The sequence below is a fragment of the Girardinichthys multiradiatus genome, chromosome 12, assembly GCF_021462225.1.
Source record: "Girardinichthys multiradiatus isolate DD_20200921_A chromosome 12, DD_fGirMul_XY1, whole genome shotgun sequence".
Lineage (NCBI taxonomy): Eukaryota > Metazoa > Chordata > Actinopteri > Cyprinodontiformes > Goodeidae > Girardinichthys > Girardinichthys multiradiatus.
Window position 1 is genome coordinate 50712196 of NC_061805.1, and position 12098 is coordinate 50724293.

The following is a 12098-nucleotide window of genomic DNA, read 5'->3' on the forward strand; positions in this document are numbered from 1 at the left end:
GCAACAAAGGACTAAAGCAGCTCACTTTTATTCACACAGGTGGTGAATTTGGACTCCGGACCTGTCAACTAGTGGAAAACAAGCCTGGTCTGTGGATTTCCATACTGACCACTGAATCCTCGGAGAAGTCGATCTCATCCAGGTCCAGGTATTCAGGAGCCTCCATCTTCACACCACATCATCAGCCTCACAACCAGCTGCGGACAAAAACACACGTTTTAGTTCAGCCACAAACCGGGTCAGACCAAAACACTTCGCTCTGCTGCCGAGATCTAATCAGCAGGAATGAAACAGGAAGTAGCTGCAGGAAACCAGGTCCAGTCCTGTTTAAAATGTGTTAGAACCGGGTTTTCTGACTCAGGCTGCACAGGGATTTACAGACAATAAAGAGGAAATTCTGGGAATAAGTCAACTCCATTTTAGGAGGCAAATAAAGACGGAATATAACACAACCCGTAAAGAAAATAAATCCTCTTCTGCTCCGACTTCCAACCGTCTAAAGGTCCAAATTTACCAGCACAAAGCGCCTGAGGTGAGGTGATCAAGGCCAACAAACAGCAGGATAATCAGGATTAACAAAGGAGCAGCGGCACGGACAACACACCCCGACCTCGGATAAACCCAGCAGGAAGCCGTGAGAGTGCTGAAGCTCCAGCTCTCATCTCCACCATCTAGACGCCACCCACGGAGGTTCGGTGAGGGATTACTGGCTGCTGCAGGGCTCACTGGGTCAGAAGGTCAAACTACATGAACCTCAGCAGAGCTGCAGGATTTCAGGAAAACTTTTTTTGCGATGCTGTTGATAAAAACCGCTGGTCTCCACGATCATCCATGAGTTTATCCATTGAGGACAAACATCAAGAATGGGCTTTCAGAGCAGCTGAAGAACACAGGAACTCAACTGGCTTTACTGGTTGGGTTCCATAAGGTAGTTATCAGTAGTCAGTAGCCATACCTGCAGCAGGCAGAGCTTTACTGAAGGAAGTCTCCATAAAAAGAGAAAGAAGGTTGAAGCCCCTGAAGGAGAAGACTTCAACCTTCTGGTTCCAACCTCCACAGCAGTGTGGGCCCATGATGCCCTGATGGATCGGAGTCTTCTACTTTTTTAACATCAGACTGTGGTTGCTGCTACTTATCCAACCATGAAGTGCTGAAGCTGTTGGTTGAAAGCCGTTTAGATCGTGGTGCCATCGGGTTTCTCCTGCAGGTGTGTGGAGCTGGTTGGAGAACATAAAGAGTCGGTTCTTAACTGGTAAAATATCCCGTCAGCTCATCGTTAAACCGAGTTCTAATTACTGCTCAGTAACAGTAACTTCTAGGTATCACAAGACTTCCTGTAAATGAACAACAATAATGCTGAGCAGAACCATCTCAGGTTTGAATATGGATCCAGAAACATTTATTAGTCAACTTATTACAAGATTTTTCTAAAAGCAATCATTGTTCCTACAGCTGATGTGATGATGTTTTTATCTGGATGTTCTCTCCATGAATCTCCACCCAGCTGCAGAACGTCACAGGAAGATGTTGCTGAGCTGAGTGAACACTATGAAGAACAGTCTGGTGGAGAGGTTCATCCGCTGTTGATCATTGGCTCACAGCAGAATGACATCATTCAGTTCTGGTTCCTTTATATGACTCAGCTCCTCTGATCCTAGTCCAACTGGGGCTGGACCGACCATTATTCTCTGCTCAGAAACACGGCAGAACCTCCCTCTGAAGATGAAAGGTTACAGCTCTCAATAAGAGTCAGATATCCATAGAAAATTAGTAAAAGTTGCAGAAATAAACCGTTTCTTAACACATTTATCCAGTGACCCATATGGTACCATTTCGCCTCAGTCTGATCCCCGCAGGATAGCTATCGACTACTCATAACTACTTCACACAACCCGACTTTAACAAGAAAATGATCCGTTAAAGACAAACCTAACTGGTAACAAATCATTTCTGACACAATGAGACAATAATATTTTTAAAGGAAAAGATTTGGGAAATCGAGGAAATTCACTGAAAGGTCAACAGGTTCAGACATAAAAACATGAGCTGTGGAACATGAAGAAAAACCCAGGAGCCCACAGTGGGGAAAGCAACCACAGAGCTGGAAAACTAACTAAAGGCTAAGAATCCATTCAGAACCAGAACCATTTCCAAACAGCTTCCACCTCTGTGGCTGCAACACGTCAAACAAAAAGCAACAATAAATGAAGTTCGCTTTGTGTGGACGAAATGTGCAGATTGATGGAGGATGAACGTCATCGTTAATTGCAGGTCTGCATGGATCAGAAGAGGCCGCTTGAACGTGCTGAGAGCTCAGATCCATGCAGTCATCAGGTGGTGGACCTACAATCAGATCCAGATGTTCCCAGGGAGCGTTCTCTCACTCTGGGTCCTCATACTGAGACATCTCAGCTGAACTGAGATCTGGAGAGCAGATCCTGATTGAAGCAGAAAATGTGACTCCTCCATTTGTTCTGTTTAGGCTCAGAAACCCAGCAGGAGCTTCTAGTTAAACCACTCTTCATCAGAGAGGAAAATGGTCCTGAAAGTCCTGAAAGGACACCCATAGGAGGAGAAACTCCAAACTTCGTCATGAAGCACTGCGGCAACAAGAATGTCTACAGAATAATGTATTGGTTCTGATCTGAAGGCCCTGGATGTTCTGACAGCAGCAGCTGAAAGAGTGGAGCTGTTTTCTGCGTGGGAGTAACCGCCAAACTACGACGGCCAAAAAAAACCCCCTAAATGCAGCTTTGAGAAACAGTCCGGCCCGACAACCCGGATAACAACAGTTTAGGTCGGAAAGCCGCCGTCAAAAATAGGAGCGAAGGGAGAAACGAGGAGGCAAACATCTGCCTGCTGTGTTTATGTGAACAGCTGATGAGCCTCGCTCCTTCCAGGCAGCCAGAAACAACAAGCAGAGATGAAATGTTGCTCTGGAGTTTTCAGGAGGAATTTAGACGTTCGTCTAAAATAGAGCAGACTTTCTGCATTCCAAGCTGTCAGGGAACCGCTGCATCACTCCATTAAACATCTCTTGATTCCCCAGCTGCATCTTCTTCACTGAACGAGGTTTTATTCTACTGGGATCAGAACCAACATCTAGACAGGAACCAACGCTGAGAGCTCAGAAAGGACAGGAGGAACTCGTTCACTGAGTCAGTGTCCAGAAAGATTCACCAGCACCAACCGGATCCGTTTCCACCAGTATTTAGAACATAAAAAGCTACATTAATCACGTGAAGGATTAAATGAGTGCATGCTGGGTAGAATATTCGACCTTTTAGCCGTTCTGGTTGATACCAGCGGGTTAATTAGCCGGGCTGTAACCAGAGCCTGGAGTCACCATTAATTGCACTGTTCATTAAAAAGTGAGTTCCCACGCGACATGACTGTCCCCGTTCCCACGCCACACGACTGTCCCCGTTCCCACGCCACGACTGTCCCCGTTCCCACGCGACATGACTGTCCCCGTTACCACGCCACACGACTGTCCCCGTTCCCACTCCACACAACTGTCCCCGTTCCCACGCCACAACTGTCCCCGTTCCCACGCCACGACTGTCCCCGTTCCCACGCCACGACTGTCCCGTTCCCACGCGACATGACTGTCCCCGTTCCCACTCCACACGACTGTCCCCGTTCCCACGCCACGACTGTCCCGTTCCCACGCCACGACTGTCCCCGTTCCCACGCCACGACTGTCCCCGTTCCCACGCCACGACTGTCCCTGTTCCCACGCGACATGACTGTCCCCGTTCCCACGCCACGACTGTCCCCGTTCCCACGCCACGACTGTCCCGTTCCCACTCCACACGACTGTCCCCGTTCCCACGCCACGACTGTCCCCGTTCCCATTCCACACGACTGTCCCCGTTCCCACGCCACGACTGTCCCCGTTCCCATTCCACACGACTGTCCCCGTTCCCACCCCACACGACTGTCCCCGTTCCCACTCCACACGACTGTCCCCGTTCCCACTCCACACGACTGTCCCCGTTCCCACTCCACACGACTGTCCCCGTTCCAACGCCACAGGACTGTCCCCGTTTCCACTCCACACGACTGTCCCCGTTCCCACGCCACGACTGTCCCTGTTCCCACGCGACATGACTGTCCCCGTTCCCACGCCACGACTGTCCCCGTTCCCACGCCACGACTGTCCCGTTCCCACTCCACACGACTGTCCCCGTTCCCACGCCACGACTGTCCTCGTTCCCATTCCACACGACTGTCCCCGTTCCCACCCCACACGACTGTCCCCGTTCCCACGCCACGACTGTCCCCGTTCCCATTCCACACGACTGTCCCCGTTCCCACGCCACGACTGTCCCCGTTCCCATTCCACACGACTGTCCCCGTTCCCACCCCACACGACTGTCCCCGTTCCCACGCCACGACTGTCCCCGTTCCCATTCCACACGACTGTCCCCGTTCCCACGCCACGACTGTCCCCGTTCCCATTCCACACGACTGTCCCCGTTCCCACCCCACACGACTGTCCCCGTTCCCACTCCACACGACTGTCCCCGTTCCCACTCCACACGACTGTCCCCGTTCCCACTCCACACGACTGTCCCCGTTCCAACGCCACAGGACTGTCCCCGTTTCCACTCCACACAACTGTCCCCGTTCCCACGCCACGACTGTCCCCGTTCCCACTCCACACGACTGTCCCCGTTCCCACTCCACACGACTGTCCCCGTTCCCACTCCACACGACTGTCCCCGTTCCCACTCCACACGACTGTCCCCGTTCCCACTCCACACGACTGTCCCCGTTCCCACTCCACACGACTGTCCCCGTTCCCACGCCACGACTGTCCCCGTTCCCACTCCACACAACTGTCCCCGTTCCCACGCCACGACTGTCCCGTTCCCACGCGACATGACTGTCCCCGTTCCCACTCCACATGACTGTCCCCGTTCCCACTCCACACGACTGTCCCCGTTCCCACGCCACGACTGTCCCGTTCCCACGCCACGACTGTCCCCGTTCCCATTCCACACGACTGTCCCCGTTCCCACTCCACACGACTGTCCCCGTTCCCACTCCACACGACTGTCCCCGTTCCCACGCCACGACTGTCCCCGTTCCCACTCCACACAACTGTCCCCGTTCCCACGCCACGACTGTCCCCGTTCCCACGCCACGACTGTCCCCGTTCCCATTCCACACGACTGTCCCCGTTCCCACTCCACACGACTGTCCCCGTTCCCACTCCACACGACTGTCCCCGTTCCCACGCCACACGACTGTCCCCGTTTCCACTCCACACAACTGTCCCCGTTCCCACGCCACGACTGTCCCCGTTCTCACGCCACAACTGTCCCCGTTCCCATTCTACACGACTGTCCCCGTTCCCACTCCACACGACTGTCCCCGTTCCCACTCCACACAACTGTCCCCGTTCCCACGCCACGACTGTCCCCGTTCCCATTCCACACGACTGTCCCCGTTCCCACTCCACACGACTGTCCCCGTTCCCACTCCACTCGACTGTCCCGTTCCCACGCGACATGACTGTCCCCGTTCCCACTCCACACGACTGTCCCCGTTCCCACTCCACACGACTGTCCCCGTTCCCACACCACGACTGTCCCCGTTCCCACGCCACGACTGTCCCCGTTCCCAAGCCACGACTGTCCCCGTTCCCACGCCACGACTGTCCCCGTCCCCACGCGACATGACTGTCCCCGTTCCCACTCCACACGACTGTCCCCGTTCCCACGCCACGACTGTCCCGTTCCCACGCCACGACTGTCCCGTTCCCACGCCACGACTGTCCCGTTCCCACTCCACACGACTGTCCCCGTTCCCACTCCACACGACTGTCCCCGTTCCCACGCCACGACTGTCCCCGTTCCCATTCCACACGACTGTCCCCGTTCCCACTCCACACGACTGTCCCCGTTCCCACTCCACACGACTGTCCCCGTTCCCACGCCACGACTGTCCCCGTTCCCATTCCACATGACTGTCCCTGTTCCCATTCCACATGACAGTCCCCGTTCCCACCCCACACGACTGTCCCCGTTCCCACCCTACACGACTGTCCCCGTTCCCACTCCACACGACTGTCCCCGTTCCCACGCCACGACTGTCCCCGTTCCCATTCCACATGACTGTCCCCGTTCCCATTCCACATGACTGTCCCCGTTCCCATTCCACATGACTGTCCCCGTTCCCACCCCACACGACTGTCCCCGTTCCCACTCCACACGACTGTCCCCGTTCCCACGCCACGACTGTCCCCGTTCCCATTCCACACGACTGTCCCCGTTCCCACTCTACACGACTGTCCCCGTTTCCACTCCACACGACTGTCCCCGTTCCCACGCCACACGACTGTCCCCGTTCCCACGCCACAACTGTCCCCGTTCCCATTCCACATCACTGTCCCCGTTCCCATTCCACATGACTGTCCCCGTTCCCACGCCACGACTGTCCCCGTTCCCACGCCACGACTGTCCCGTTCCCACGCCACGACTGTCCCGTTCCCACTCCACACGACTGTCCCCGTTCCCACTCCACACGACTGTCCCCGTTCCCACTCCACACGACTGTCCCCGTTCCCACGCCACGACTGTCCCCGTTCCCATTCCACACGACTGTCCCCGTTCCCACGCCACGACTGTCCCCGTTCCCACGCCACGACTGTCCCCGTTCCCACTCCACACGACTGTCCCCGTTCCCACGCCACGACTGTCCCCGTTCCCATTCCACATGACTGTCCCTGTTCCCATTCCACATGACTGTCCCCGTTCCCACTCCACACGACTGTCCCCGTTCCCACTCCACACGACTGTCCCCGTTCCCACGCCACGACTGTCCCCGTTCCCACTCCACACGACTGTCCCCGTTCCCACGCCACGACTGTCCCCGTTCCCATTCCACATGACTGTCCCTGTTCCCATTCCACATGACTGTCCCCGTTCCCACCCCACACGACTGTCCCCGTTCCCACCCCACACGACTGTCCCCGTTCCCACTCCACACGACTATCCGCGTTCCCACGCCACGACTGTCCCCGTTCCCATTCCACACGACTGTCCCCGTTCCCACTCCACACGACTGTCCCCGTTCCCACTCCACACGACTGTCCCCGTTTCCACTCCACACGACTGTCCCCGTTCCCACTCCACACAACTGTCCCCGTTCCCACGCCACACGACTGTCCCCGTTTCCACTCCACACAACTGTCCCCGTTCCCACGCCACGACTGTCCCCGTTCTCACGCCACAACTGTCCCCGTTCCCACTCCACACGACTGTCCCCGTTCCCACTCCACACGACTGTCCCCGTTCCCACTCCACACAACTGTCCCCGTTCCCACGCCACGACTGTCCCCGTTCCCACGCCACGACTGTCCCCGTTCCAATTCCACACGACTATCCCCGTTCCCACTCCACACGACTGTCCCCGTTCCCACTCCACACGACTGTCCCCGTTCCCACTCCACACGACTGTCCCCGTTCCCACGCCACGACTGTCCCCGTTCCCACTCCACACGACTGTCCCCGTTCCCACGCCACGACTGTCCCCGTTCCCATTCCACATGACTGTCCCTGTTCCCATTCCACATGACTGTCCCCGTTCCCACCCCACACGACTGTCCCCGTTCCCACCCCACACGACTGTCCCCGTTCCCACTCCACACGACTATCCGCGTTCCCACGCCACGACTGTCCCCGTTCCCATTCCACACGACTGTCCCCGTTCCCACGCCACGACTGTCCCCGTTCCCATTCCACATGACTGTCCCTGTTCCCATTCCACATGACTGTCCCCGTTCCCACTCCACACGACTGTCCCCGTTCCCACTCCACACGACTGTCCCCGTTCCCACGCCACGACTGTCCCCGTTCCCACTCCACACGACTGTCCCCGTTCCCACGCCACGACTGTCCCCGTTCCCATTCCACATGACTGTCCCTGTTCCCATTCCACATGACTGTCCCCGTTCCCACCCCACACGACTGTCCCCGTTCCCACCCCACACGACTGTCCCCGTTCCCACTCCACACGACTATCCGCGTTCCCACGCCACGACTGTCCCCGTTCCCATTCCACACGACTGTCCCCGTTCCCACTCCACACGACTGTCCCCGTTCCCACTCCACACGACTGTCCCCGTTTCCACTCCACACGACTGTCCCCGTTCCCACTCCACACAACTGTCCCCGTTCCCACGCCACACGACTGTCCCCGTTTCCACTCCACACAACTGTCCCCGTTCCCACGCCACGACTGTCCCCGTTCTCACGCCACAACTGTCCCCGTTCCCACTCCACACGACTGTCCCCGTTCCCACTCCACACGACTGTCCCCGTTCCCACTCCACACAACTGTCCCCGTTCCCACGCCACGACTGTCCCCGTTCCCACGCCACGACTGTCCCCGTTCCCACTCCACACGACTGTCCCCGTTCCCACTCCACACGACTGTCCCCGTTCCCACGCCACACGACTGTCCCCGTTTCCACTCCACACAACTGTCCCCGTTCCCACGCCACGACTGTCCCCGTTCTCACGCCACAACTGTCCCCGTTCCCATTCTACACGACTGTCCCCGTTCCCACTCCACACGACTGTCCCCGTTCCCACTCCACACAACTGTCCCCGTTCCCACTCCACACAACTGTCCCCGTTCCCACTCCACACAACTGTCCCCGTTCCCACGCCACACGACTGTCCCCGTTTCCACTCCACACAACTGTCCCCGTTCCCACGCCACGACTGTCCCCGTTCCCACACCACGACTGTCCCCGTTCCCATTCCACACGACTGTCCCCGTACCCACTCCTCACGACTGTCCCCGTTCCCACGCCACGACTGTCCCCGTTCCCATTCCACACGACTGTCCCCGTACCCACTCCTCACGACTGTCCCCGTTCCCACGCCACGACTGTCCCCGTTCCCACTCCACACGACTGTCCCCGTTCCCACTCCACACGACTGTCCCCGTACCCACTCCTCACGACTGTCCCCGTTCCCACGCCACGACTGTCCCCGTTCCCACTCCACACGACTGTCCCCGTACCCACTCCTCACGACTGTCCCCGTTCCCACACCACGACTGTCCCCGTTCCCATTCCACACGACTGTCCCCGTACCCACTCCTCACGACTGTCCCCGTTCCCACGCCACGACTGTCCCCGTTCCCATTCCACACGACTGTCCCCGTACCCACTCCTCACGACTGTCCCCGTTCCCACGCCACGACTGTCCCCGTTCCCACTCCACACGACTGTCCCCGTTCCCACTCCACACGACTGTGCCCGCTCCCACTCCACACGACTGTCCCCGTTCCCACGCCACGACTGTCCCCGTTCCCATTCCACATGACTGTCCCCGTTCCCACGCCACGACTGTCCCCGTTTCCATTCCACATGACTGTCCCCGTTCCCATTCCACATGACTGTCCTCGTTCCCACGTCACGACTGTCCCCGTTCCCACGCCACATGACTGTCCCCGTTCCCTGCAACTGGCAAGATTTCCAAAAATCCAAATATGGCTGTGGCCATCAACCTCAGCAACATGTGGGGGAGGGGCTGTGCTACTTCCCTATATGCTCAGGGTTTCTGCGCATATAGTTATATATAGTTTTTAAGACAAATGTGATTTAAATTCAAGAGCAACTTGAGATATGTACAATTACTAAATAGCTGATGAACAAATATTTAACTTGATGATTTATGTGGATTAAAGATAAGTTTATCAACTTCAACTGGAGTGTTTTAGATCTGTCATGTGACTTAAGAACACCTAATGTTACTCTATACTACATGAAGGTGTTGAAGTCTGGTAGGAAGGAGCTGGAAGTGGAGAAGGTCACAAAGACATTTTAACTATCTAAACCCTGCAGCTCATGGAATTAAAAAGGTCGCTGACCCCTGGCCTAAACACGGAGAGAAGCAGTTTCAGGAGCAGACGTCTTTAACAGGTTTGCAGAGATGATGACTGTTTGGGGATAAATTATCTCATGAACATCAAGTCAGAGCATAAAAATACTACAATTCTTCAGTCAGAAATACAAATTGTCGGACAACCAAGAGTCAACTGCTAAAGTTTTAACTCATTACTTACAGTAAAATGTAATTTAAGAGCTAGTACTGAAAATCTGGATGCACATAAGCTTATTTAGGGCTTTAAATTAATATTATTACTTCTATTAAACCCATAATACAGGAAAGATGCTCCATGCTGGACTGGCTGGCGCTGATTTCTGGTTTTCCTTTCCTGCCAATAATAAACAAACTCATCCAAGAAAACTTTCTTTTAATTCAACAGAGAAATGTAATAAAAATTTATTATGAAAGAAAAATCAAAGCATATATCTGTTTTTTAATAAACTTGCTTTGAACAAAAAATAAGAAGCACCTTTATGTGTTTTTTCTAAAAAAATTAAATTAGGATCTGGTTATTTAATTAGCTACAAAGAAATAGTCGTAAACATGATTGCAAGAATTTAAAATGATGTATTTTTGGTCCTTTCGTGGCGGCGTTTAAAAGACATTCTTGTTTTTTCCAGGTTAATTATAAAACTTAAACTTAATGACACCTGAACGCAACATTTAGTGATTCCAGCCTAATTTTCCAAGAGTTGGAAAACAAACTGAATATGTTCAGGGTGGGAATGAGAGTCTAGGATGTTTTCCAGATAATCTTTTCGGATCTGTCCTGATTGTTGCTGCCAGCTGATTTAATCCTCTCATTCTGCAAGAGGATCAGCAGCTAAGCTAACAGGCTAATCAGCATCAGAGGGTTGCCGTGGAAGCTAACAGGCTAACAGGGAAAGCTGCTGGAAAACTGGGTCGAACAGGCGGTTCTGGTTGAAAACATGGAGCTGTCTGCTCAGGACGTCATGGATAGCTCTAGAATACGGTACCTTATTGAAGTCCGGATGGGAACCCGGAGGAACGGGCCGGTCTGAGGAGCCGGAGGAGCCGCTAGCTGCAGAGATCCAGCTGTTTTTTTCCTTCCGTCGCCTCTCAGTCTTCAGGAGCACAAAGACTCCTCAGAGAGGAGGAGGGGACAGGAGGGCTCACTCCGACGCATTTTCACAAAGATGGAGACTTCTGTTTGTTTGGTGGTCTGAAGCTGCTCCATGTAAAGTACCAGTTTTAGTAATTAAAATTCATATAAGATATTCAACTATAAGATTAGTTGAGTAGAAATATATATTAAAAAGATTTTTTTAAGAATAATGAATGAAAAAAGTCATGTCATAACAGAAGCTGGTTTATATTTGAAATAATTAGTTATGTCTTGTTTTTTTTTTTTTTAAAGAAATGTAATTCTTGTTAAATAAATTTATATTTTTAAAGTTGGAGCCAAAACATAAATTATTTACATCATCCTTTGGTGATGTATGTAAAAATAGGGATACATTTAAAGTCCTGTTAAACCCTTTTTTCTTTTCGTTGTTCATAATTAAACGTTGCTGTACTCCAGAATGAAATCTGTCAAATCTTGATGATCTTTCTGTATTTTTGCAACATCATGGTGTAAACTATTGTTATGACTGGACACATATTCTGTTGTTATAGTCAGTGGTCATGGGAATATGGCTCACCACCCAGGGCGGCATGAGTAGGCACCCATCTGTGCTGGGCACAGTGAAAGCACTGTGAGGAATGCTGCTGTACATCAATGCTTGCTAATGATGCTGACAGTGGTACCTGATTAGCAGACCTGACCCTGGTGCTTAATTTTAAGGGCTGTTTCACAATTTCTTTCTGAACTGCATTATGGTTCAAAGTCTGAAATACTTAAACTAGTTAAAGCTCAACTCAATTTATAAAGATACGATATACTTAGGTTCTCTCTTTTGTTTAAGTTGCTGTAAGTTGTAAATTTTAACTAACAAAATGAAAAATCACATTAATACATGCATAAATGAAAAGTTGCAGAATAAACTTTCCGTGTGTGAGTTTGTATTTGCCAGAAGAGAGAGGGAGGCATCCATCTATCCATTCATTGTATAAACCCGCTTTTCCTTGCACGGTTGTGGGGGGCTGGTACCTATCTCCAGCAGTCTTTTGGGGAGAGGCGGGGTCCAGGTCCCCAGTCTATAACAGGACAACACAGAAACA

At 53.1% G+C, this 12098-nt stretch overlaps 1 protein-coding gene across 9 annotated transcripts in view; it reads right to left on the bottom strand.

Annotated features, from left to right (window-relative positions):
- The window catches only part of LOC124877874 (synuclein, alpha interacting protein), a 34235-nt gene extending 23200 nt beyond the window's left edge, over positions 1-11035 (bottom strand). For all 9 annotated transcript variants that reach the window (XR_007040622.1, XR_007040621.1, XR_007040620.1 and 6 more), the window contains exons 1-2: positions 10892-11035; positions 110-197 (exon numbers count right to left, since the gene is read on the bottom strand). Coding sequence is in view for 4 of the 9 variants with exons in the window: in XM_047381477.1 (XP_047237433.1) it covers positions 110-166 (57 nt within the window). In the remaining 5 variants the exon portion in view is untranslated. The remainder of the gene's footprint in view (positions 1-109; positions 198-10891) is intronic.
- Positions 11036-12098: the final 1063 nt, after the last annotated feature.